Here is a 27,931-nt window from a genome sequence, read left to right as displayed (position 1 = left end):
CTCCAGCTCTGCCTCTACCATAGAGGGCGTATTAGTCGGATTTAGGAGTTCCTCAAAGTGCTCCTTCCACCGCCCTATTACCTCCTCAGTTGAGGTCAACAGCGTCCCATCCTTACTGTACACAGCTTGGATGGTTCCCCGCTTCCCCCTCTTGAGGTGGCGAACGGTTTTCCAGAAGCACCTTGGTGCCGACCGAAAGTCCTTCTCCATGTCTTCTCCGAACTTCTCCCACACACGCTGCTTTGCCTCTTTCACGGCAGAGGCTGCAGCCCTTCGGGCCCCTTCGGTACCTTGCAACTGCCTCCGGAGTCGTCTGGGATAACATATCCCGGAAAGACTCCTTCTTCAATCGGACGGCTTCCCTGACCACCGGTGTCCACCACGGTGTTAGTGGGTTACCGCCCCTTGAGGCACCCAAGACCCTAAGACCACAGCTCCTCACCGCAGCTTCAGCAATGGAAACTTTGAACATTGTCCACTCGGGTTCAATGCCCCCAGCCTCCACAGGGATGCACGAAAAGCTCCGCCGGAGGTGTGAGTTGAAAGTCTGTCGGACAGGGGCCTCCTCAGACGTTCCCAATTTACCCGCACTACCCGTTTGGGCTTACCAGGTCTGTCCAGAGTCTTCCCCCACCCCCTGACCCAACTCACCACCAGATGGTGATCGGTTGACAGCTCCGCCCCTCTCTTCACCCGAGTGTCCAAAACATATGGCCTCAGATCAGATGAAAGCGATTATAAAATCGATCATTGACCTTTGGCCTAGGGTGCTCTGGTACCAAGTACACTTATGAGCATCCCTATGTTCGAACATGGTGTTCGTTATAGACAATCCATGACTAGCACAGAAGTCCAACAACAAACAACCACTCTGGTTTAGATCAGGGAGGCCGTTCCTCCCAATCACGCCTCTCCATGTGTCTCCATCATTACCCACGTGCGCGTTGAAGTCCCCCCAGCAGAACTATGGAGTCCCCGACTGGAGCCCCATGCAGGACTCCACTCAAGGCCTCCAAGAAGGCCGAATACTCTGAACTCTTGTTTGGTGCATATGCACAAACAACAGTCAGAGTTTTCCCCCCCCACAACCCGCAGGCGTAGGGACCCTCTCGTCCACCGGGTTAAACTCCAACGTAGCGGCGCTCAGCCGGGGACTTGTGAGTATCCCCACACCCGCCCGGCGCCTCACACCCTGGGCAACTCCGGAGAAGAAAAGAGTCCAACCCCTATCCAGGAGTATGGTTCCAGAACCAAGACTGTGCGTAGAGGTAAGCCCCACCAGATCTAACCGGTAGCGCTCCACCTCCCGCACAAGTTCCGGCTCCTTCCCCCACAGAGAGGTGACATTCCACGTCCCCAGAGCCAGCCTCTGCTGCCCGGGTCTGGTCCATCGAGGCCCCTGACCTTCACTGCCACCCATGTGGCAGCGCACCCGACCCCAGTGGTTCCTCCCACAGGTGGTGGGCCCATGGGATGGAGGGATGTCCGCCACGTAGCTTTTTCGGGCTGTGCCCGACCGGGCTCCGTGGCAAACCCGGCCACCAGACGCTCGCTGACGAGTCCTCCATCTGGGCCTGGCTCCAGACGGGGGCCCCGGGCTTCCTCCGGGCAGGGTCACTTCATCCCTTCCTCGATTTTTAATAGGATCTTTGAACCTTAGTAACTGAACAGCAAATTTCAGAATCTCCCAACAACACTTACAAAGTCGCTACAAAGTCAATCAATCTAACTAATATTGCTGCCTCAATTCCCAACCACAGCCCTCTAGAATAGTTGATTATTGACACAAAAAACTAGAAGGGGCTAGATGTGACGTGAATCCATTTTCCGATGATGTGTTCCTCAATTTATCATTCACCTGTCAGAACTGTACCATCTGTACAGCTCAAACAGCAATTTCCCCTTCATCTTAGTATTATTCTGTCACACATACGTCATGAAGAGCATTATGTTTGCTTTACTAAGTGTCTGGTTCATGTGTCAGATTACACCGAGTTGATCTGTTACAGTGTATTAGTGCAAGTTTAGGCAGAGAGCTGTGAAAGTGCTTACTTCTTTGCGCAGGTCCTGATTTGATACTATAATCACATTGGGTGGATCTCCGACAGCTGTGGCAGCCCCTCCAATGTTGGTGAAGATTACTTCTGCAATCAGGACATGTCTGGGGTCTAGATTAAGCACCTCACACAACCTGCAAAATCAGATAGAGACAGAAAAGCCATTTAGCCGTGATTAGATTGCAATGAGTGAGAGAAATAAATACATAAATATATAAAAAGGATATTGGAAGACAAAAAGCATTGGTTCTTTAACATTGTAGCTTTACAGGATATCCACCCTGCTCGTCACAAAATAGAGAACTGTTTGGCCCAGATCTGTGTTATTTGCATCAGGTGTCTAATTTCAGGCAAGTCAAATATGATCTATATTCTGACCTTCTGGTAGCAAAAGCGATTTTGAGAACTAAATAATGATTTACTGTATAGACTTAGTTCAAGGGCTGAAAATAGAATCACTAACAATGAGGGAGAGACAGAGGTGGGTGGCACACATACAGGTGATTTGTAAGACATTGCACTACAGTAAATTGTAGCTTCTGTGTAGTCTGTTTTTTGTGTTTCCAGGGATGGATTATATTGAGCTTTTTTTTAGAAAGGAAGTTGTGATCTATCAATGTGACTATTTAAAAAAATACTATAGGGTTACTGGCTTTTGCCAAAGTAAAGAAAGTCAGCATACTAGCACCTCAAACACTTATTACTAATTTAACACGTTTGGTTTTGGTTTGTTTAATAACAAACATTTTAACGGGGGTTATGTGCCGAACCAGGCTTGTCATTCTTTATACTACATCACCTGACTTCCTTCTTTGCTCCCATTATAATTACTGCAGCCACTAGAGGTTGCCACTATACATGTAAATATGGGTCCTAGTTTTATACAGTCTGTGGTTGTAACCACAGACTGTATAAAACTAGTGGACGTAGCATCCGTGATGTCACCCATTGCTTTGTGGACTGCCGTTTTGAAGCCTTGAGTTTGGCGATTCAGGTGTCACCATGTTGCTGTTTTTTGCAACCGGATGTGAAGATTTTTGACCAGAGGGTGGAGCTGGGGAGGATGCCAAGCCAGTGTTGTTTATAGTTGCAATAGCACTGCGCTAAGCTAAACGCTAAAGGGGGAAAGATGCCGATTTGCAACCCTTCTGAAGGGAGTCATCCATGGGAGTTTTACCGGCAGGTAAACCCGGAGTTCTGCCGCCATTCAACTGCATGTGTAGCATAACAAAAAAACAGCAGACTTTCCCTTAAGTTACCAGCTAACGCTGCTTGGTTAGCATAACGCTGAACAAGACATTTTTAAATTGCTTTTTTTCAAATGTTCCAAATAACTGCTACGCTGTGCAGTGCCCTGCTATGTCCTGCTACGTCCAGCTACGCCCTGCAGTGCCCTGCTACGTCATGCTATGCCCTACGCCATGAACTACTACAACTACTATTTCTAGTTATAGTTCCATTATCTTTATTGTGACTATTATTGCCACTGTTCATCACACCCCCCCAACCAGCACCGTCAGACACCGCGTACCAAGAGCCTGGGTCTGTCCGAGGAAGTTTTCCTCACCACTCAAGGTTTCTGCCTAAATGGGAGCTTTTCCTCGCCACTGTTGCACTAAATGCTTGCTCTTGTGGGAATTACTGGAATTGTTGGATCTTTGTAAATTATAGTGTGTGGTCTAGACCTACTTCATCTGTAAAGTGTCTCAAGATAACTCTTGTTATGATTTGATACTACGCAATGCTAATCCTCTGTCATGATTGACAGGTTGGCATGTAGCCACGCCCCTAAAGCATCCTGTTTTATCGTCAATTTTAAAATAAAGGGGATCATAATTTACAAAATGAACATCATGCTGGATTAAAGAAGACTTGAAACTAGTGATTGAGGCCATAAACTCATTATGAAAATGTTCATTGACGTAATAAATCAAGTGAGAAGCAGGGTCATCTTAACTTAGCTGGAAATGAGATAAACGCAGGTTTAAGGCACTTCCGCATTGGCTCCACTTTCCAGGACCGGAAGCCTCGTCCATCATTTTTACAGTCTTTGGTCTATGGTTATAAGCTGCTTGCATTAATGAGCAAAGGGGTCATTTTTTCGATGGAAGACAGTCTCATACGTATGGAGTCCAAAAACATACAGGTAAATTAGGTTGATTATTGGAGTCTCTATATTGTCCACATAGTAGCTGTGAATGTGAGTGAACAACTGTCTTTCTCTATGTGACAACCTGCCCAGGGTGTACTCTGCCTCTCACACAATGTGAGTTGGAATAAGCAGGTAGAGATTATGGACTGATGGAAATTTCAAATAGCTATACTGTGAACAAAGGAAAAAATCCTGGAGGGACCAAAAGGTTATTATATTATTTCCTTTATTCCGAGTTGATGCTATTTACCAACGCAGCTGCACAGAAGAATTTTTGGATGTGCGAGTTGTTGCTTCAAAAAAAATAGCTATACTGTACCTGATAGTGACTGGGGTGAAAAGCATCATAGTGGTCACGTTGTCCAGAAATGCAGAGAGAATGGCAGCAATGAGACAGAGGATCATGATCATTGGCCATACTCTTCCTCTGGATAATTGGTAAGCCTGCAGAGAGAGGGAATATGACAATGAGTCAATGCTAATAGAATTTAGCAACCCATTAGGTGGATGTCTTGATTCACTCCCAGTACGAGTGCAGTTCTGACACTTCTGAGAAAGCATCAATAATGTCAGAGTGAAACATCATCAATGAGCACTTGAATGCTTACATTTCCATTAAGAGTAGTAGCACTAGAAGGGGTGTAGTGTACTCAGATTCCAAAAATAGCCGTGTAATAGTGTAGTGTGTAGAATTACACACAGGTGTCCATTCAGTCAGTAATGCTAATATTCCAGTCTTAAGCCCAGGGGAGTGGCTCAGGTTGGCCACCTTTTCAATGTAATAGTACTGCATGTCAGATCCGCTAAGCTGTCCTCAGAGAAGGAATTTTAATTTGGAGTGCCTGCCCTTGTCCAACTCACACTTAAAATTCATGAGCCTGCATGATCCCTCTATTCTCCAGGTCTGAGTGCTACTGCATTCGCCCTCCGTCACAATCCGCAGAGAATATTCAGGATTAAAACTGAGCTGTTTTTCTGATGGTAGGAAATTTTACCCTTGTACAGACAGGATTAAGGTCTTATGTTCTATTATCAAGTAACAGACTCATTTGAGAATGTGTATCTCTTTATTATTTGTAGGATGCATGTAGATCTAAGTTAAGAAATAAAACTGTTTAGGTGATGTCTATCACCTAAACAATCAATCTATCAATTCATACCGAGAGCAGTTGCAGAAAAAAACAATATATGTGGTTCTCTAAATGAGAAACACTAAATAAATTTGGCTCGTTTTAATAGTCAGTACTGACCCAGTTTTCTGAGCTTTACCACGAAACAAAGTGAATGTCCTTCTTGTCAGCCTATTATAGTGATGTACTTTTGAGTCAGGATGTAAAGATAGGCATCAATGTGTTAGCTTATCTTACATCACCAAGGTCTTCCAAAATCTTGCTCATGTCAGATAAGTCAACATAAAAACTACAGGCTTGTCATGCATCAGTGCTAATTTCAGAAATAGCATAGACAACTCTAAAATACCAGTGGGCAGCTATTTTGATAGACTTGTTACTCAATATCCCAAAGGTAAACATGCCAAAGATACGTTACAAAAGATATATAATACTGCTATGATACTGTATAGCTTCACATTTAAAATGTATATAATACCATTCATTTTGTTATTTAGAAACTCACCTTCACAGCGCAATAATCAAAGAAGCCAGTCTCTGAAAAAATGGCCACCAGTACCATCTGGAAGAAATAGGACACATTTGTTTGTTCCAATTATGTAACAAGATTGTCACCCTGATTTTTAAAAAATAGTCGCCACAGACAACAAGATGGTGCTCACGTAAGAGATGGTGGTCAGTCAGAAAGATATTTCCAATGTGCCCAACTTTCAGGGTTTTAGGATATTCTATTCACTGATAACTTATTATCATACCCATAACAGTATGGGCAGGCAAAGAAGAAAACTTTTTTTTTTTTGGGAGACTGCAAGCTTGGTGACAACTCCTGAATTTATAAATCATACATAAACAGGTCAACATAATTGCTTTGTAAGTGTATTGTAGCACAAATAAATACACGGTATCCTTGAAAAGTCTTGCCTGTAGGTTTGGAATATTTTCAGAAACTACCTCTGCTGTATTTCGCAGAATGAGATGAACATTTAAGTGGCAGCTGTTGACAGTAGAAGTTGTCCAAAGGAAGCTACCTGTGGTCTGTATCACTATGGAACTTAAATAGCACTGATCTGGCAGAATTATCTTTTATGTGAATAATGAGTATGTTTGATGTGATCCTGCTATGAAGTTATAATGTGTCTGAAAAGAATGGTCTGTTTTTAACCCTCACAGTTTGATACCAAACTTAACAGCACATGTTTGTTTCCATGGCGACAAGATTTTATGTTGTCAATTTCACTTGCCTCCACAGAACCAAATTTCACTGTCAGTAGTTTGGGATAAAAAAAAAAGTACATAAAATGAAGATAAGATGTCAGATTTTAAAGTAAAAACAAGCAGCAATACAAAATAAAGATTTTTGTAAAATTGCCCAAAAGGAGATTTGTTGAGTAAATTAACATACGAAAAACATCTTTAACTTAAGAGTCTAACCATGCCAAACAGAAGACCCAGTGTCTCATAGTCGATCCACTCCACCACAGTAACCAGACTGGGCCGCTGTGGGACAGACAGAGAAAAGAATTAGATATTTCACAAGGATTTATTTACAGTTCTGTGAAGAAAAAGCAAAAGGTAAAGAGTCAATAAATGAGTGTTGTATACATCAATCCCTAGTTGAGATCATGCAAACGTATTTTCAGTACAGTACTAAAGCTTCCTGGCAAGTTTAACAAATGTATTTAAAACTATATTTGAGCACTGCTATAACTCCTCCCTAACCCCAGACCCTGCCTTTAGTCTTTTTCCGCAGATGGCATTTTGACTTGTTATTGCAAGAAAAGCACAGTTGGAACTTATAAATTCAACAATGGCTCTGCTCCGCTGAAGTGTCCCAGTGAGCCACACAGGCTCCCTCAAACTGGAACACATAATTATGTTTGTTAATACCACCTGTGCTTTCTCTGCATACATTGGAACTTTGAAAATGATTTTGCAACTTGTGATATTTAACTTTTCCAGAATATGTTCCTGCAATATATTATTAAAGTAACATTTTCCAAGAAAAAGAACTATCAGCTTCTTAACAGCCGTCCATTTTTTCACTTAAACACTTGGCTGTGTATTTATTATTAGAAAATAGAAGCTTTTGCTGAGTATGTGAAGGCATGATAAACACACAAAAACAAGAGAGTAAAAGAGACTTACATCACCAATGACAGCCAGAGCAGCTAAGGCTGCCAAAGATCCCAACATGGCAGCCAGAGTACGATGCACAATCTGAAAATGAAAACGATTCACCAAAAACACTTCATTTACTACCTCTGATTCAAAGAGGGCTACAATATTTAAATATCAGCATTTAAATATAGATACAACATAAGCATATATTATGCATTTACATGACAAATCTGAAATTCTCTTCTGTGAAGTCAAACTCCCTAATTACCTTTGGTTAAGTCACATGAGTAGAATTACTTTATAGTCATTGCCGAAAAGCTACAGCTTGGTTTATTCAATCACTTGTCCATATTTACATTGTGTTTTTTGTGGTGTGTTGTATTTCATTTTATGTTACGTAATTACCTTGTAGCTTTCTCATTGTTCCAGTGTTTTATTTTCACTTTGCTTGTACACTAAATGAGCCTGATGCCATAATGCAGCACAAACTGTAATTTAATGAGACTCCCTCCAAAACCCATTAATCTAAAAACAAAATCTGATTTACAGTAGCATTAACCGGATAGGTGAGTGTGTCTCATTAGTTCTATGATGGTCTGTCATTTTCTTCTGTGCAAAATATCAAGAAATGCAGAACTTCAAGGGGATATTACAGACAACTCCATGATGCTGTTAAGAGTCAACCATCCTCCACCAGGCTCCATCACTACTCTCATGTATGATGCATCCCATTATTAAATATTGAAGCCTGTGATAAGCATGGATGTGTTATCAGACATCAGAGCTGCTCCTCTGACATTCATGCCACTGAAATAAATTGCAGGAAAGTAGGTCACTCTATGTATATTGGTAAATGTAGAGGCTGTTCCTGATGGAGAAACGGGGATCTGTGGCTTTTTTCTTAGACTATATTAAAGATCCTCTATAGTAAAAACCGTCTCCGTCTATATCATCGACGCCAGATGTCCCTCACCTTCCGCTTTCTTGTGTTGGCATTCTAAACTCCGGTCGATTTGGGAAACATCCTCCGAGCTAGAACCAACAATCAAATTATATTATTTTTTTTGAGTAAAATTCTCATCACACACTCGACAGCCAATTTTATTCCAGATCTTGCCTCCCTACGTATACATGTTCAACCAAAACAAATTCCTTCCCGATGGCTATTTAGCAGAGGCACCGTATCTGCATCCGGCGCTTATAGTGCCACACAAGACGATTGTGATTGATTTAAGCCAACAAACCAGAGCACGTTTTTCTCCTGTCCAGAAATGCTGCGTGGACTAGCCAGACCTTCCTGTGCAGCGCTGTGGAGGAAGGCCTGGCAACGCAACACTACCTTTGTCTTGACCTAAACGGAAGACTAGCTAAAAAAAAATTGCATTATTCAAGGCAATGTTTATTCTGTCACGTTAACTCTGTTGTGTGTGTTGTAACAGTCATCATCTTTAATGTGTTGGCCTTGCTGAACTACTGAACTCTAAACTGGGTCTCGCCACTCACGATAGATAAGAACTCAGTCTACAGATTCTCAGAAACTTCTCTTTGTCTGAGTAAATCTGTTCAGATAATGGATAAAAGAGAATAAAAGCATCCTCTTCATTTTGCCTCAGCCTTTGTCAGGAATGACGAAAAAGAAAAACCATGCTGTGATTCTTCACTTTGGACATCTGTAAGAACATTTCACTGAAGTGCCCATTAAAAATAAGAAGATTGCTGTCCAATTACCAATACATTGAGAGTTTCCTTATCATTCAGAAAATCACAATATGTGATCACTCATTTAATTCAAGTTTAATGGAGAAAAACAAATCTCCTCTGCAGATAGATTAGAAACTCACAAATGGAGACATGACAGACCTGAAGTCAGATGACATCTTGCTGATGTCTGAATAGCCATGCACTGTCTGCTCTTCTACTTTAGAGACAATCCCTTACACTTCAATGATGGCCTATGCAAAGCCGACCTGTCAGTAACACAGATGACATATGCGAGGGTGTGCAGTTTAACTGTGCTGACATCTCACACAGCCTGCTGTTGACTTTCACATCACAGCATTGCCCATGCCGGCACCGCTTAGTTCACACCTTGTCGCACTCAGAGAGATTAGCCCGTCTAATTAAAACCACACACTGAATTATCATGTCCATCTGAATTACAGATGGACATCCTGGGAGTTCAAATCTAAAACAAGTATATGTGTCAAATGAGAAGCTAGTGAGTATCACATCAAAATAGTGATAACTAATGTGTGTGGAATTGATAATTAAATCATATCTAATGTGTCATTATGTACAACTGAAACATTAAGCATCAACGTAATGATAATCTGACTTGTTTCATAGATTTAATACATTACAATAATAACTTGTTATTCCTAGTTATGGTATGGATGGGTGGTAAAATGGAGATGAAAAAAAATCCTGTTTTAAATGTGCAAGCATTTACAGCATCATTCATTGTCTTATGACCGCCGATTTGTTCATGTTAGGGTTAAGAAATCAGTGCAAGATGCTATCTTAAGTTGCATTATGGGAAATGTAGGATCCAGTGGTTTTGAAGCTTAATAAGTCAAGATAACAGAAGAGTGAGGGAGCTGTCAAACAAAAAGCAAAGTCTGTGCGCGCCCACTCACAGTCCGGAAGAGAGGTCTAATCTAGAAAAATGCAAATGTACCATGGCTGTGTAGCACCTTTAAGTACAATATATTACTGTAGCATGGGTAAAATTAGAGCTTGCTCTGCTGTAATACCTGTTGTATGTGTTACACACTTCCAACAAGGCAGCAGATACTGTATTGAAAACAAAGTCATTCATCATCCATAAGAGAGCGTGAGCATCACAGACCAATTACCTCAAAGATGATGAGAACGTAGACCCCAGTCAGGATGATTCCAGCAATGGCCACCTGTGTCTCCACATTGACGTAGAGCGACTGGTAGGTCATGGATAATGGCACCACCTCATCATCCTGCAGGAAGGCTTGAACCGTGATGAAGATGGGCTCACTGCGCGGTTAAGGAAAGCACAGCAGTGAGAACGACGTGCTTGTTTTTCTTTCATTGAATATGAAACAAGAAAATGTTATCAGAAATCGTAATGTTCATTATGTTGAAGTCTGGTAGTAGAGACAAAATAGCATGAACAACTCACAATGTTATATAATGCTGTCCAAGAAAACAATACCACATACTCAGTTATAATGGAGCATTATATGACTTTGTATGGCGTTAATTCACCTAATGCCAGTCATTTCTTTTTTTTCATTTTAAGTGAATCTTTAAAGGAAATCCTGAAATAAAATATAAATCTGGGGTGTAAAAAGGCTTTCCCCTGATGTCCCAAGAAAATTCAGACTACCCTCCCTCCAGCAAAAATAAGAATGACATAACCTTGGCCCCTAATAATATTCATACAGTCCCTAAGAGGGCCATTCAAAGAAGCCAATATGCATGTTCAAATCAACCTGTTCAAATTAACACAGCGTCATACAGCAAGTAAGTCAGTACCTGCTGACCATCTCAAATGTTTTTGTTAACAGTATCTGGTCACTTCGTTCACTGTGCAGAGGGATGGTCCAATTATGAATCACCTGTTCACAAACAGCAGAAGATAAATGAGTTCACTGATCAACACTTCATAAATGATACAGCAAAGAAGCAGAATGTATCACATAGACCTGCTGAGTCCTCCTTCTCCGTTGTCCCTCCTGCTCCGTCTGCTCCACCTGGATCAGGATATACTCCTGGTTGGTGAGGTCAATCATCCCTCCTGTGAAAGGCCCTCCCACCTGGAGCTTAAGCAAAGCGTTGTCGCGAAAATCCGTCAGGTTCATTGCTGTGGGGTGCGGACTGTCAAGAGAAAAATGTGTAGGTGCTGAATATATATATATATATATATATATATATATATATATATATATATATTGAAATTGTAAAATGAAGACCAGCACATGAGACAGGAAAGGTTTTTTCCCACTTTGTATAGATGACATTTTGGAGCTGATTAAACACTCCATAAGAATAATTAATTAGTCATCTCGTAAACTGTGCAGTGTTCCTCCTCAGTCCTTTTCAGAATATGATGAAGACAATAGGGTGCTTGAAGTACACACTGATATACAGCAGTGGAGAGCATTTACAGTATTACCTGTGAGGATAGCTATCACTCCTTCTTACGTATCTTCTCCTACAGCTTCACACTGATTAAAGCCAAATAAAGACCCTTGTGGATTTTTTTTTTTTTAAATCTGTCAAAATAGTTTTTAACTGTCTCCCATGTCTCCACATGCCATTAAACTCAAAGTAGAACACACCTGCATTATGTCCCACCCCTCTCCTTGTTCTTTAAAGGCCTGCTGGGACTTTTGCAGCCCACTTTTTTTCTGTCTAATTTCAAAACATTACATCAAATAACGATGTGCATTGACAATGATGCAATAGGAAAGGATACAGAAACTGTCCGTTGAAGAGACTGCCAACATCCTCTGGGGGTTGTCTCGGTCTGGATACATGCTGAAGAACAGCTGAAACCAGAATACATTCATCAACAAATGATTAACTCAGTCCACACAGTTTCTCTCAGAGACATCGATATGCTGAGAAATAAGGAAATATGGGAAATATGCTGTACGCTACTGAACAGATTCAGTGAACACATTATGTAGCAAATTTAGCTTGCTTAACCACAGGTAGTAAATGTTCTGTGTGAACATTTACGTGTTCTGTTCTCATCTTACTATCTGAAAGAAGGCAAATAAACTTATTTCCAAAAATGAACTTTTCCTTTAATAAGACTAAAGAAGTAATTAAAATACACACAAACTAAAGTTAAGTATTAGGTTGTTTGTTTTACAATATGATGCTTTTGTTTTATTATACCAAAAGTGTCAGTTATTCTACAGGGACACTTTCACTTACGCTGCAGAGAACCACGATAGTAAACATTATGGCAACTTTGGAGACTTTGAGGCAGCATCTGAAAAGACAAAAAGGTAGAAAGTAAATAGAATGTAATAGAACACTTTTAGAACAGTATAATAGCTTACTGTATACCTATACACTATACTGTATATCAGGACCCCTACAAGGGTACAAGATAGATCTATGGTGTCCCGAAGTTATTACCAGTGTAGGAAATAATGAAAATATAAATTCTTCTGCACAGAATTTTTGCACTTTTCTAAAAGAAATTGTGTTTGTTTCTTGTTTAATATTGTAGGCTATAGTCTTACCTCTTCAGGGCTCTAAAATATATTAAAATTAAACATTCAGAAGGAAAAAACACTCTTTAAACTACACAACTCATTGACGAGGGGTTAAAAGGAAAAAAAGTCAGGAACCAAGAGCATATAAAATATTCCAGTCAGTCATAGTTTCCTACTGGCAACAAGAGGGGTCTCACTTCATATTACTGGTGAATCTGAAGCTGAGGCTGAGGTTTTCCAGAGGGTCACTCTTCTCCGTGGAGCTGGAGCGGGACAGGGACAGGGTGGTGACCTCACTGCCCAGCCGATACCTCCTCTCCAGGTCCAGGGAGCCGTTGTCCCAGGGCTCTTCCCCTCCAACAAAGCTGGGGTCATGTAGGGTCATGTAGGTCATACTGGAAAAGAATAATCACTGTCAGGCCTCTGGACATCGACCACTATAGCTTCAGTGAGAGAAATAAACCCTACATTGTTATTAAATTGATGGAACTGCGGATGTAAGCTCTTAAATCGAAAAAAAAATTCTAATACTGACCAGCAAAAATGACAACAAAAAAGACGAGCATCCTATAATCACAATTTCATTACAAGTGTTGTACACCACTGTCACTCGAATCAATGTAAGAGTTCTTGTACAATGATGGTATAAGTTGAGCCATTTCATTAAATAACATTGGCAGCATGTCATTCTACCTAACATGGAATATTAAAAGCAAAAATACGTAATCTCGTGTTTTCTAATAAAAAAAATAATGATATTCCAGTCAGAGAACAAGATAACCTGTAAAACAGCTTCAGTAAAAATGATATACACATGTCCAGACAATGGAGCCCCAAGTGTGAAAAAAGTGGCCAGTAAATTAGGAATTTAGGAAATGACTATAACTGAATTTATTATTATGAAATGTTTTTCTTATTTTCCTCAATGAAATCACATCCATCCACAGTGTCTGTGTACTGTTCTCAGACTGTAGTTGGTTGATTCAGGATTACTTTAACACTGTTAGCTCAGTGTCTCTCAAATGGTGGTACTAGTGCCCCTCGGGGTACTTTGGAGTACTGCAGGGGGTATGTCAGATATTTTAATGCATAATTCCTAAAATAATTATACTTTAACAATGAATGAATGAATTTAGTGATGGCTTCTAAACATTTGAAATGTAGGCTATGTTATATTTAAGTGTTTTTCAGTTACAAGGTTGTTGTTTAGCCTTAACAGCTGTTAACAGCTGTATTGTACCTTTTTACATAAATTTTTTTTATTCTGCCAAAAACATTTTTGCAGTGTTCAGGGGGGTACTTGGCTGAAAAATAGATTTCAAAAGGGTGTACATTACTAAAAAAAAGTTAGCTAACAGAGGCTAAATTTGGTAGCATTTTTTAGCTTGCTAGTTTAAGAGAGGCTGGGGGGGACATGTTAGCCTATTTGCTAAAAGCTGAGGATGCAGTGACAGGTGACAACACTACTGTGATGAAAAATGAAATAAAAATGTCCTGGTGGGAAAAAATAAAGACATTACTAAATATAAACAGACTATCAAAAAGGCTATTTTAAAACAAACAATTCTAAAAATGAACTCCTTAAAATTAGTTTTTAATGTTTTGAAGTCACATTTCATCATAATGAGTTGGGTTTTGATAATTTATTTAATTATTACACAAATTCAGAATTTATATATTTGACACATTATTTTCATATTATTATTTTAGTGTCTCAGTTAGTTATTTAATATTGGATGCTTTGGGGCTCCATACTAGATCTATACTCACCTGTCATCTTGAGAGAATCTCAGCAGAGGCGACCTCTCTGTCATGTTGGCTGAATTACTTTTTCCTCTGAGAACATTGACCAGGCTGAAACTGTGCCTGAAAAAAACAAATGCAATCAATACAATTAGTTTAAATATATATATATATATATATATATATATATATATATATATATATATATATACTCAGCTGTCGGTCACATGTTAAAGCAGTTTGCCAGACCCTTATACCTTTGTAACCCACGGGTGGCAACAAGTTGGGTGAGCATCTGGTGACTCAACACCTGAGGAGATCATTACTGTGTCTTTTGTCACCCTGCTTCTGCACTGTATCCCCAAGGCTCCTGCTCAGGAGCATCGCAGCTGGGTCTCAAACAACAATCACATCCACAAACATCCACACACACACACACACACACACACACACACACACACGCACACACGCACACACACACACGCACACACGCACACACACACACACACACACACACAGTTGTCTTTCAAGGCTAAACACACACACATACATTTACAGCTGTACTAATGCCATATAAATGCTTATTTATCCTATTTCATCTAGCCCACTGTCATCTCAGCAATTACTTTGGCAACAGTAGAGACATCATGGGAATCATTATGTAATGGAATACCAACCCACTGGGCCAAAACTATTAGATTCAAATCTTTCTGAAATTTAAAGGACCCCCCTCGGCTAATCTTATAATCTTGAAGAGTTTTTACCCTCTGCCTGTCAAAGGGGTTGGGCGCTTAAACACAGTCTGTGCACTTCTTTCACACAGCAGCAAGCATTTCCGTTTTGTATTAGTAATTCTTTCAAAAGTATTGTGGGTTAATTTGTGTATTATTATGAGGAAATGGTGTTGGGCGGGTAGCTTTGTGAATGTTTGTTGTTATCATCTTACAAGTCTGGCAGGCGGTACCAAACACGCTCCAGACAGCAGACAGTTGGATGCTTTGAATCAATGAATGTGGCAAGGGTGTTGGATAAAGAAGGGTTAGGGAAGTCTGTTGCATTACGTAATCCTCTTCGATACTCTTATACAGCTATAAAGAGATTTACTGCACGTCTACAAATGTTTTCGCCCCTCTTCCTTCTCTGACACTACTCTGATCCTGTCCCCTAGATGTGACTTGGCACAAAGATTGCACATTATTATATTGACCCTGGACAGAACACAACTTGGTGCTGTAATTAGAAGGAGTTACACAGCGGTCATTTTAGGACACCTGCAAGAGCCAGCCAATGTGATTAATATCAACAAATAGAAAATATGTAATTTTGTAGGAGTTATTTTTGGTTTTACTGATTTGTTTTTCAATATATATAACAATTTACTTCTTTATGTCCTGAAAAAATAGCGTCCAGTTATGATATCAATTTCTATTTTTGGTTATCATGCCTTGATTAAAATGCTATGTGAGGTTATTTCTTTATATACAATGCATCAATTAGACTAAACCTGCATTAATGGATGTTTTAGCCTCTTGAGGGCAGCAGAAACACACTGTGAACAAAGCATTGACATTTTATCACCTTTCAAGTAGATACTGTATGGTGAACTTGTTGGCAAACAGTTGTTCATTTACAAACCCAGCAGATATATACCTAAACATTAGCATTCTTTTGATTTGGTTTGGTTTCTGGCCACTTGATGCATTTAAGTTCAATATTAACTATTTTTTTAGCTCTGTTTTGCTCTCCACCAATTCCCAAGACAAATATATGGCTGCTAAATAATTCACCATGTTCACCAGCAAGTTGCTAACTTTGTCTGTTTGCCATTTGGTGCTGGGCAGGTACATACAGTTAGCAGAGCTTTGACCCCAAAATCAGCTGCCCAATGTACTGCAGATGAAGGTGAGATTGAATTACAACAGCAAGATGGGGGCTGTAAAACCAAAACAATGCGTTAAAAGATGAACCAAAGAGAGGAACCAAAAAGTTGGGTGATCATTTTCTGTGTGTTTGTCACTATGAGCAACCCCTTATGTTATTACATAGTCATGTGATCCATTGTTAATATCAAAATATTCTGATGTATCTTGAGAGAGATTTTGTGTTTGTAATGCTTGACATTAATATATAAAATGCCTAATGTTAAAAAAGGAGTGTCAAAAGGATTTTCAAACGAAGAGGCAAAATTACACATCAAGCAACTTTTTAAGTCACCTTTAAGTCTAATAATTTTGGTCCAAGCCCCTCTATCAGACTGCAAACCATTATGCCTGTGTTTAAACAAGTGCCAGACAGACCTTCTGACAGCTACCACCACAGCAGCATTCCTTCTATTGAGGTATGAGCTAATTGGCCAGAAGAGTATTGCCAACATGTCAGATGCTATCTTGTTCAAACTTGAAATGGCAGTGCTTCCTCACAGCTTTTATTACTGTAAACGGGAAACTATGTGCAGAAGTGTCTTGCTTTCCTACACAGGTAAAAAGTGAGAGTGAACAACTACTTATTACGTTTAATAAACCCCATCAGCATCAGTGTTTATAAACTGCAGCTCCGAAAAGACGCTGGGCGTGAACATATGTTTAAATCGGTTCATAAGCGTGTTTGTTTGTGAAAATGTATAAAAGGAAATATGGGTGAGCCAGTTTGAAGGAGTGTGGCTACCAAAATTAATAATAGTAATGTTATCTATAATTTACAGGTGCTATGCTTTAGTTTGTCAGGAGATGGCAGATCATCAGCCAGTACAAGCAGAGCTTTTGCAAAATATTATCAGTTATTTGTAATAAATGTTCTTCACAATATATTTTTGGTTGAGCTAAAGACCTTGAGAAGAACTAGACAAATATAGTATGTATTTACTGGTCACACTTTAGTCTTTACATGCTTGTTTGTACATTATGTGATGTAATGTTACAATGTGAGGGTGGCCCCAAATCAAATCCTGCTTAGGGCCTCCAAAAGACTAGGGATGGCCCGACCCGGCATAAAAGAGTATTTATAACCATCACTGCAAAAAATATAAAACAGCTAATCCAACCCAAAACATGGCTATGCACGAGGCACACATGTATCAGACACATGTATCAGTTGTAGTGCACTATTCATCACATGCAACTTTGACTTAGTTCATGAAGCAAAAAATTCCCTAATCCCAATAACGTCACAGCCTCGGGTTTGAGATTAGCACCCCCCTGAGTGACTGAGATACACACCCACAGCCACACACACTTAAGTCTCTCTCTGTGTGTAAATTCTAAATCTCTACGTGTTTTCATACATTCCCTGGAAATGTAACCAACAGGGCACGTGTAGAGTGCTTCTAACATTTTCTTTTATTATTATGAATACAGACAATGTAGTTTATTTTAACTCAATTCCACAAAGATTGACAACAATCCCCAGCTGAAAATAGTCAACAAAAACAACTTTTACTTCTGTTTGAGTAACGTTTGCTACGAACTATTTAGGAAATTATTTGGCCTTTTAATAAAAATAAAAATAAATACATTTGTGACCCAAGTTTTTAGTAGAAATAAATGGCAAATGGTTGACAGGCTGGGTAATTTGAAAAGTATTTAGGGACAGGCTGACATTGAGCTCAACCAATAAGCTCCAGAGCAGCTTTCCCTCCAATAGTGAATAATTAATCAAATTTCAATTGATAAATGTCTTGTCAATAGAATGCAATAAGAGAGCAGAAACACTTTCAGTAGTCATACCCATCCTCTTGTCGAACAGGGACAAAGCCCTCAGTATGGATGACGCACTGTCCTGAGGGCAGAACCGCAGATTGCTGCAGCAGCTTCTGGGTGTCTCTCCTGTCTGAAATGCCCTGCAGCAGACGCAGCTCCCCAAAGTTCCCTGCGACGGCCTCTGGTGACCTCAGGCTGTTCCTGCGATGGCATTGGGCTGACGTCTGAGACATCTCCATCTCCATGTTTTTGTTCTCCAAATACATGATGAGACTGCTGGAGGCTAGAAAGAAAGCAGATTTTTGATTAAGTAGATAACTCAAAATAGGTCAAATTCAACATTTAAACCTGCAATAACAGATTTCTTTGGCTACTTGGGGGCAGCGGAAACGAAAAAACACTGTCATATTATCACCTTTTAAGTTCATATAGCTAACAAACAGTTACACGTCTAATATTAACAATATTTCTAGCTCAGTTTTTGGTCCCCACCAACTCCTGAGGGAAATATCTTTGTCTCTTTAGCTCCTTAAGGCTACTATGTTCACTAGCTAGTTGCTAACTTTGTCTTTCTGTCATTTGGTGCTGGGCATGTAGCATACAATGTTTTTAATTATTATTATTTTTACTAACCACTTGCACATACATGCATACCTCAGTTGTGCATACATATATACTTTATAAATATATGCTTCACTTGCACATACATACTTAACTTGCGAAGTGAAGTATATATGTATGTGCAAGTGTTTAGTACCAGAATAACTGTATGTGCAAGTGAAGTATTTAATTATGGCCTAGGCGGCTTCTCATACTAAACAGCTCCCTGCTGCCACCTACAGTATACTGCCATTAATGATATGAGAGTGGTGAGAGTGAACCAAAACAGTAAAGTTGCAGGCTGGAAAACGACAAAAGACGCTAAAAACCCTCCATAGAGCTCAATCACAGAGTCAGGTGATACATCTGTGTGGGTGCTTCACTTCAATACCCCTTTCACATGCAAGGAGTCATGTGATCCGTTGATGTGAAAATATATTATAGCAAACTTTCTCTTCTTCATTGCTATTTTACCAAATGTGTTTCATTTGTTGACTTTTCAAACTTTCCTTATCAACTGATTTCAGTTATGCAATTCAGTAGTACATCACAGAGTGAAGCCAACACACGTCCTCAATAGAAGACAATAAAAAGTCTGCATTATAACAGCTGAGTGATTCACAACGCCCATGCACAGCATGAAGTCAGTGGATAAGGTCAGCTACAGTAGACGTGTGGTCCTCCCTAACACAAAGACTGCATGAATTTGAGGATTATTGCTCACATGAACAGGACCAGCAACAGGAACTCGTGTGTGTCATTTGAGCCTTCAGCGATTATACCTCTTTGAGGGGTAAGACTACAGCCCTGTAAGGAGGCGGCACAGGGCCGAGGGCTGACCTGAGAAATAGGAATATTTCCAGGGAAAAAGAACAAAAAACCACCTCAAACCACCCCTTTATCATGACACAATGATTTTAATATAAAACTATTCATTTTAGCAGCTTTAAAGTTTAAAGTCGCACCATCGATTATACATGTTAATCCATTTACACTTATTTCTAATTTACGGACACAAAAAAAAAACAACACTTCAAGTTATTTAATGATGCACAATTCATTCTCAAATCCTCAAATTGTATCATTTTTGGCATTCAAAACAAGGCCAGAGTGCTGGCTGGTGTTTAGTCACACCTCACATAATATCCTCATCCAATGCTTGTGAGAGAAGCATGATCCTTTTTATATGATATCCTGCCTGTGGGCTGTGTGTGCTGAGAAAGACAAACTGCTTACTTCATTTTTCCACCTTTGTTCACAGCAATTAATGATTCAAGATGGATATCTTTCAACAAGAGTGTTAAGAATAAGACAAAAGCACATTCAGATGAGGGGATGACTGCAACCACAATGCACAAGACTGTAACAGGATTATATGTGATTATACTAAAGGCAGATTTTTCTTTACGTTTTCAGTATCACAGAAATGTCTCAAAATGTATAAAATATAGTGTGCCATCCATCCACCACACAACCATTTACATATTAGTGGAATGAAAGGGATTTTTTTTTACAAAGCTTTTGTGGTACTGTGCTGTACAGCAGTATTAGGATATAATGCTTAAACCCCCTAAAACAAAGCCCATTGGTGCAATACTCTGAAGTAAATCCAACATATACAGAATGCAAAGGAACTGAACTGAAGCAAATGTCAGCTACTAATTAAAAAAATTGAAACTTCTATTTTGGCGACTGGAAGACAGAGACAAATGAAAGTTATCAGACTTACCTTTAAAGATGAAGTTGTTTTAGATGATGATGATGATGAAGGATGATAAAAACAAGGACATTGATGATGATGATGATGATGATGATAGCAGTAGTAATGATAAAGTTTGTGATGTTAAACTATCCAACAGCAAAATGAATAAAAGTAATTCACGCTAATTGAATCCTGTAGAAATGCTGATATATGTGCTTCTGTTGCTGGGACTGTTTCTCCGGCTGCTGCTGCTGCTGCTGTTAGTTGAGCACAGAGGCTGAGGTGTTTCTTCTCCTCCCTAAGCAGAGAGCTCAGCACTGTGGGTCTGCAGGAGCTGATGGGAAGGGGGGAGTGGCACAATCTGCTGTCCACTAATAGCAGACCACTTTTATTTCTTTAACAAACTTTATTAAACAACAATATATAACAAACCAATACAGACATTATTAATTGACAAGGCAACTTCTCATCTCATTGCATTTCTACAAGCATTAAGAATTCAACATTCACAGCTTTAAATCTCCATGTAGCCTAATTCAACTGCTGACATACATTAAGCACTTTACAGTAATTCAGAATCAGAATCAGAAAAGCTTTATTGCCAAGTACGTTTTTGCACATACAAGGAATTAGTTTTGGTGTTGTTGGTGCACGTCACACATTCAAATATAAGAAGGATTAAAAGAATATAAACAATATAAGTATAAACATATACACACAGTATGTATTAATAACGATAAAATAAATGAACTCAAATGAGTTATAGTCAAATAATAGCACCTTAAAGCAGAGATCTTCAACAAGGGGTCCGTGAAAATATACAATAATACGAATCCGACATATTAATAGCAAAGATATATTGGCCTATTTGTGAGAAAATAAAACATTTAACACACATTGAAGATAAGTGTACTATAGGTAAGGTAGCCATTATGGTAGCCATACATTTAAGCTCATGGTGTAACTGTTCCAAATGTATGTTTAACATTCAAACATGATGTATAAATAATATATTATTATCCATTCATTTATATCCATCCAACCCAGTTTAATATGCAACTCAATTGTATACAATATATGCAGTAGGGGGTCCCTACTTCGGTTCTCTTTCAGCTAAGGGGTCTTTGGCCTAAAGAAAACGTTGAAGACCCCTGTCTTAAAGCATAGTTTGGATTTTGAATATATTTAGCCTACCTAATAATAACATGAGGTTAATACATTTCTTCAGTAGTAGGCCTACGTCTTTGTAGTCAAAACCAGTGATGACACTGTTTTTTCTACCTCTTACTATTCGAACTTTGTTTCAAATAGAAGTAAGTAACATCTTTGTTTTGCATAGTAGCCTACACATTCTTCCAAGTTTGACCAAAGCATCATGGAATAATAGCAGCCAATAGCAGAAATCTTTCCCATTCAATCACTAGCCTGTTTATTACGGGGCATTCACAATAACAAAAAGGGACCAAAAAAACGTGCGCCGCCTCACCGTCTGTGTGTAAGACGTAAGGGGTGGGGGGCAGATATTTCGCCTTTAAGACAGCAGCAGAGGTAGTCACACAGAGCCTAACAGAGCCAAACTGACGTCATGGCGGGAGTACATACTTACATACAGTAGGGATGCACGAGTCGACCCACAGGCAGCTCTCCCCTTTTTACAACCAAACTCCCCATGCTGTTCAGTCGCCTCCCCCACCCCACCCACCAGCCTCTGCACAGCGAATTCACCAGTGAAAAGAGCGTTTCATGACTCTTTCTTTGAACTAGGCTAAATCAATACAATTTAAGACCTAAATTTAAGTGAACTTCACATTAAAATAACTGAAATGTCATATAGGGTATCTAGGCCTTTAGGGTCATCAAAGCATTCTGACCTCATAAAGATGACTCAAAGGCAAAGCAAGATAGCTTCATTTATATAGGCTAGCACATTTCGGCAACAAGGCAATTCAATGTGCTTTGCATAAAACGTAAAAAAACAAACATTTAAAAGCAATTAAGAAGAATATAAAAACAGCTAAAATAGAATATAACAGGTGGGCCTATGAAATACATAAATATAAAGTTACACTGCAGTGTAAGAAATGAACCGTGACTTTAAAAGAGCATTCAGCCTTGATTTAAAAGAACTGAGAGTTGCAACTGAACGCTGCTGTTTAGTTCTGACTCTGGGGACTGAAAGCAGACCTGTCCCAGACCACCTGAGAGGTCTGGGTGGTTCATAATCTAGCAGTAGATCAGAAATGTATTTTGGCCCTAAACCATTCAGTGCTTTATTTTGAAATCAATTCTTTGAGAGACGGTGTAAAGACTTCAGAACTGAAGTGATGTGATCCACTTTCTTGGTCTTAGTGAGGACTCGAGCAGCAGCGTTCTGAGCTGATGTTATTTTGGAACTTCATAATGAATTACCATCATTTATTTAGATTTTTCTGGAAGAGAAAGCTGTCAAATATAAACCACTGAGCCTAACTTGCTATAACAGAGTGAGTCAATTCCACAGATTTAAGATGTAGAAAGGTCAGACAGGTCAGAGACAGAGGGGCTGCAAGGAAAACTTAACCCCCCCCCCCCCCCACCCAGTCTATATGTTCAGAAAAGAATGCTCTATTGTTCATTGCTTTTTTTAGTATTACTTCTCTAAAAGGTTAATTATCACTATTAACTTGTATAAAATAATGCGCATATGCACATCATGCTTCTCCACAATGTTATTTTTGTTTTCATGAAATCCATAAGTCATGCAAATCTCAATCTTCTTGTAACTAAATAGCTTTGAATATGTATCTAAATTATGATGAAATTAGTATCAGTCTTTGTGCAAATGTAAGTTCAAAGTGGAGTGGGGGTTTGTGTGTGTGTGTGTGTGTGTGTGTGTGTGTGTGTGTGTGTGTGTGTGTGTGTGTGTGTGTGTGTGAGTGTGTTTGTGGGGCAGCAGGAGAGCCAGATAAGCCAGATAAAAGGTCAGAGGGAGAAAAAAAAAACGTGTGAAAACTGCCAGATTAAAGGTAATGCCCAAAAAAATGTCTCCCCGGTCAGTCACTTGCGTCCTAGGTTAAATGCAATTAGATTGTATTAGATTACATTAGATTCAACTTTATTGTCATTGTGCAGAGTACAAAGTACAAAGACAACCAAATGCAGTTTGCGTCCGACCAGAAGTGAAAAAAAGGTTGGTTGGTTGGGGGGAGGGAGAGTGGTGCTGACTTGAGAATCAGAATCAGACTCAGAATCAGAAAAGCTTTATTGCCAAGTACGTTTTTTACACATACAAGGAATTTGTTTTGGTGTTGTAGGTGCACGTCACACATTCTCTAAAATAAGTTAAACAAGCAGGTTAAACAGAACAAACAATATAAGTATAAATATATGTATATATACACAGACGCCTCCCGGAGGGGAGTGGGGTGAGAACAGTCTGTGGTTGGGGTGAGAACAGTCTTTGATGATGCTGCGCGCCTTACGCAAGCATCGCTTGCCCTGGATGGCCTCGATGGAGGGGAGTGAGGAACCGGTGATGCGTTGGGCAGTTTTCCCCACCCTCTGCAGTGCTTTCCGGTCATGGGCAGAGCAGTTGCCATAACAGACTGTGACACAGTTGGTGAGGATGCTCTCGATGGTGCAGCGGTAGAAGTTCACCAGGATCTGAGGAGACAGGTGGACCTCCTTGAGTCTCCTCAGAAAGAAGAGACGCTGGTGAGCCTTCTTGATCAGGGTAGAGGTGTTGAGGGTCTAAGAGAGGTCCTCCGAGGTGTGAACACCCAGAAACTTGAAGCTGGTGACACGCTCCACCTCAGTCCTGTTGATGAGGATGGGGGTCTGTGTGCCAGCTTTAGACTTCCTGAAGTCCACAATGAGCTCTTTGGTCTTCTTGGTGTTGAGAGCCAGGTTGTTGTCAGTGTACCACGAGGATAGGTGCTGGACCTCGTCCCTGTAGGCCGTCTCATCGTTGCTGATGAGACCAATCACCGTAGTGTCGTCTGCAAACTTCACAATGGTGTTAGAGCCATGTACAGGTGTGCAGTCGTAGGTGAAGAGGGAGTAAAGGAGAGGGCTCAGCACACACCCCTGTGGTACGCCGGTATTCAGGGTGATTGTTGAGGAAGTGTGATTATCTAACCTAACAGACTGAGGTCTGTTGGTGAGGAAGTCCAGAATCCAGTTACAGAGGGAGGTATTGATGCCCAGTTCACTGAGTTTGGTGACCAGTTTGGAGGGGATGATGGTTGAATGCTGAGCTAAAGTCAATGAACAGCATTCTCACATATGTGTTGCTATTGTCAAGGTGGGACAGGGCAGAGTGAAGTGCTGTAGAGATGGCATCCTCTGTGCTCCTGGCGAATTGAAAAGGGTCCAGTGAAGGTGGTAAGCAGGTCTTGAGATGTGCCAGGACCAGCCTCTTGAAGCACTTCATAATGACAGGAGTGAATGCAACTGGACGGAAGTCATTAAGGCTTGTTGCAGTGGAGTGTTTTGGCACCGGCACGATTTTGGTGGTTTTATATCCCTAAAGGGCCATGGAGCATGGTAGTAAACCTGATACTTTCCAAATCTAGCCATGTTTATGTTGATGCATCAGCACCAACAATGTTTTAATTTGATGAAATAATGAGAAAACAACTTAGCTAAGGCCACAAGTGTGCTGATTTATTTAAAAATGTGTTTTTTTGCATTTCCTATCTTACATAATTAATAATGAAAATCATTGTTAGTTGCAGCCCTAGATTGAGTCTACTGAATCACAATTGAGTACAATTGTTCTCTTTTGAAAACATAGACAAATCAAATTCAAACTGGGAACTGTTATATTTCAAAAACAGAGGTCATGCAGGACAAAATTGGGGAAATTTAGGAGGGGGGGGGCTATAACAAACTCATCTGTAATTTAATCTTTTAATACATGTGCCTTTGACCCAGAGAAACTGAGCAGATTAGGATTTCCTGCCATCCATGAGTAAAAAGCCAGTGAACCAGACTAACAGGACCTAAGTAATTAGAAACTCCCACCATTAAAACCTCTCCTCTATGAAAAGTATCTATCCAGTGAGCTGAACAAAATCAGTGACAATAATATATTCCCATTAACGCTCCGTTACAAAACGATCTCTGTGGCCAAGTGATTATAGTCTGTGGAATTTCAGCATCTGTCCTCTCCATTCTCAGAAATCTTGGAAGACAATGTTTCCTATTGAACGGATGGGGTCACCTGGTCTGAAGGCACAGTTGCCTGGGACAACAGATAGATGAACGCTACGTAGAGAAGATGTCCTGAGGGGAGGCTGCACACTGGTCTTGTGCGCTGATGTGAGATATAGTAGAGAGAACAGAGCAATCACATGTACAGCAAGGAGAAAGGAGAGTGAGCCAGGGGGGCTTTGGATGACGATAATTAATGTTACTACGGACTCCTGGATCAATGAGTTACTCTCTGCTGAATGTTTTTAATCTCATACACGCACAACATGACATAGGACAGAAACCATCATTGTCCGGAGGTGTGTTTATAATCTTAGGGGAAACGGAGTCAATCTGTGTGAACGCTGATGGACATCTACTTGGTTACTGTTGTTAACATGTTGCAAACTCTGAGCAAATCCTCTCTCATCTGTTTTAATTGTGTTGTTGGACTTCATGTCTCACAGAGATGAAATATTTTTCTCCCTCAAATACGCTGCAGCCTCGCTCCTCATTTAAAGTGTAAGTTCACCTAAATTACTACTAAAATGACAAGTTTCTCAATAACTATATCTATCTATCCATCCAGATAGTATGAGTTTGTGCCGGTTTTGTAGGTTTGTGGATGAATGGAATTTCATTTGTGATGCTTAGAGCATTTTAAAAAATCACTAAAAATTCACATTTCTTTTCAGAATCAGTACCCAATACGAATGGAGGTGAATGGACAATCCACATAATTAACTGTCTACAATTTTCATGGGAATATTCCTAGTGAAGAAACAGTCTGCAACGAACTGCAGGTATTTGTTCATCATCAAAGTATGATGGTGTCGCTAGAAGAAAAGTCAGAGGAATCACTTACGCTTTTACAATTCTTCCTGACGGGAGCGGTACAAAACTTCATAGCAATCCATTCCTGTTTCCATTTCCCTCAAAACTAAAAAGGTCAACCAATGTGTTGCCAATTCAGTGACGTCTCTGGTTCAGCAGAAAGCTAACCAACTGATATGAGAGAAACAATGGGCAAGGCCTAAGCCACCACTGCCAGTTCATCAGGGCTCTGGCATGAATGGCAGACGTGAAGGCACGTGTTAAGGAAAAACTCAGGACCAGCACAACTCATTTCACATATGTGAAGAAGGTTCGTGAGACTTTGATGACTTACACAGAAGCATTTAATGGAATCTCAATTGAGGAGAACATTTAGACAGGTAGTATAGTTTAACCACGATGTGTTATCATGTCGTGCCGCCGCAATTCTCTGAAGTTCATTTCTTCCTGAGTTTTAGGCTATTTAAACTCATGCTGGAGGCGTTAAGTTTATCTTTACCTTCAATGTTAACAAAGATGACGCGGGCGCCGTAAACACATGCTTAACCAAAATACCTCAGCATAGACAATGTGTTATGGGTTTACTTCCTCCATGAGAGCGCTTCAGGCAGCACAGTCTTATCATACAGCTGTTATGTCTCCCGTCATCTATGGAGACAGAGTTGAAGTACTACTCTACCTGAATGACAATGGGGTACCACTGTCTCAACACACATAGCATGAGATTGTAAGCTCAAAAGCTGATGAAAAAGATCACGTCTAATTAAGGAACTTGCAGAGCTGTTATGGGGTTATGCTGCTTCTGATCTTTCTTAAGAAACCTGATTTAAGAAGTTGTTAACCCCTAATTTGGTCATGACTCAGTCCCAGCACCACAAGGGGTCTTAGCCTCCTCTGTTTACCTAAGAATGATCCGATGGTCCGCAGACATAGCATGCTGTCTTTCAGAGGCTGACGCCGGCTTATATATAGGCTACATATATTGGTATATTTGAAACTAGACAATGTAAGAAATCCATTGGTACCAACCATGGCAGGCTAGCTTGTTGGAAAGGGGGGTGAATACTTTCAGTTTTACTTTATGAAAAAAATTGTCCTCTCACAATTTCTAACAGCCCACTAAGTCACTTCATCTTGGCTCCTGGCCTGCGACAGCCCCTTAAAAAAATAAAATGCACAGGCCTTGGGTCAATAGTTGAAGCTTTCCAGTATCTGTGGTGATGCTGGCAAGAATTTGGGCTGAGGTCTTGCAGCCATGATCCTCTGATCCTGTAGGGGTGCATGGAGCTGCCTGGTTCCTCTACACTGTACACCAATTGGATATCCAAAAGTTTTGAAAGGTGCTTTATAAATAAAGTTTATTATTATTATTATTATTATAGATAGCGCAATGATGATGATTAAGTGTCCAAAATATCAGTTCCCTGCTCACTATTGAGTAAACTTTTAAGTGTCTATTATGATGGGAGTAGTGAATGAGTGAAAAAGCGTGTGATTGTTGAGTATTACTCCATTTAAGAA

General features: G+C 40.1%; 1 protein-coding gene across 1 annotated transcript in view; it reads right to left on the bottom strand.

Moving 5' to 3' along the window:
- oca2 (oculocutaneous albinism II) overlaps nt 1-18,374 on the bottom strand; it is a 53,781-nt gene extending 35,407 nt beyond the window's left edge. The window contains exons 1-13 of the mRNA XM_078258222.1: nt 18,130-18,374; nt 14,435-14,530; nt 12,862-13,059; nt 12,378-12,435; nt 11,911-11,983; nt 11,138-11,295; nt 10,968-11,050; nt 10,313-10,466; nt 7,485-7,556; nt 6,771-6,836; nt 5,845-5,901; nt 4,529-4,653; nt 2,053-2,191 (exon numbers count right to left, since the gene is read on the bottom strand). Coding sequence (XP_078114348.1) covers nt 2,053-2,191; nt 4,529-4,653; nt 5,845-5,901; nt 6,771-6,836; nt 7,485-7,556; nt 10,313-10,466; nt 10,968-11,050; nt 11,138-11,295; nt 11,911-11,983; nt 12,378-12,435; nt 12,862-13,059; nt 14,435-14,530; nt 18,130-18,368 — 1,518 coding nt within the window. The 5' untranslated portion in view covers nt 18,369-18,374. The remainder of the gene's footprint in view (nt 1-2,052; nt 2,192-4,528; nt 4,654-5,844; nt 5,902-6,770; nt 6,837-7,484; nt 7,557-10,312; nt 10,467-10,967; nt 11,051-11,137; nt 11,296-11,910; nt 11,984-12,377; nt 12,436-12,861; nt 13,060-14,434; nt 14,531-18,129) is intronic.
- Between the last annotated feature and the right edge of the window lie 9,557 nt (nt 18,375-27,931).

This window comes from Sander vitreus, chromosome 9 (assembly GCF_031162955.1).
Source record: "Sander vitreus isolate 19-12246 chromosome 9, sanVit1, whole genome shotgun sequence".
NCBI classification, from domain to species: domain Eukaryota; kingdom Metazoa; phylum Chordata; class Actinopteri; order Perciformes; family Percidae; genus Sander; species Sander vitreus.
This window is presented reverse-complemented; position numbering and strand designations above follow the sequence as displayed.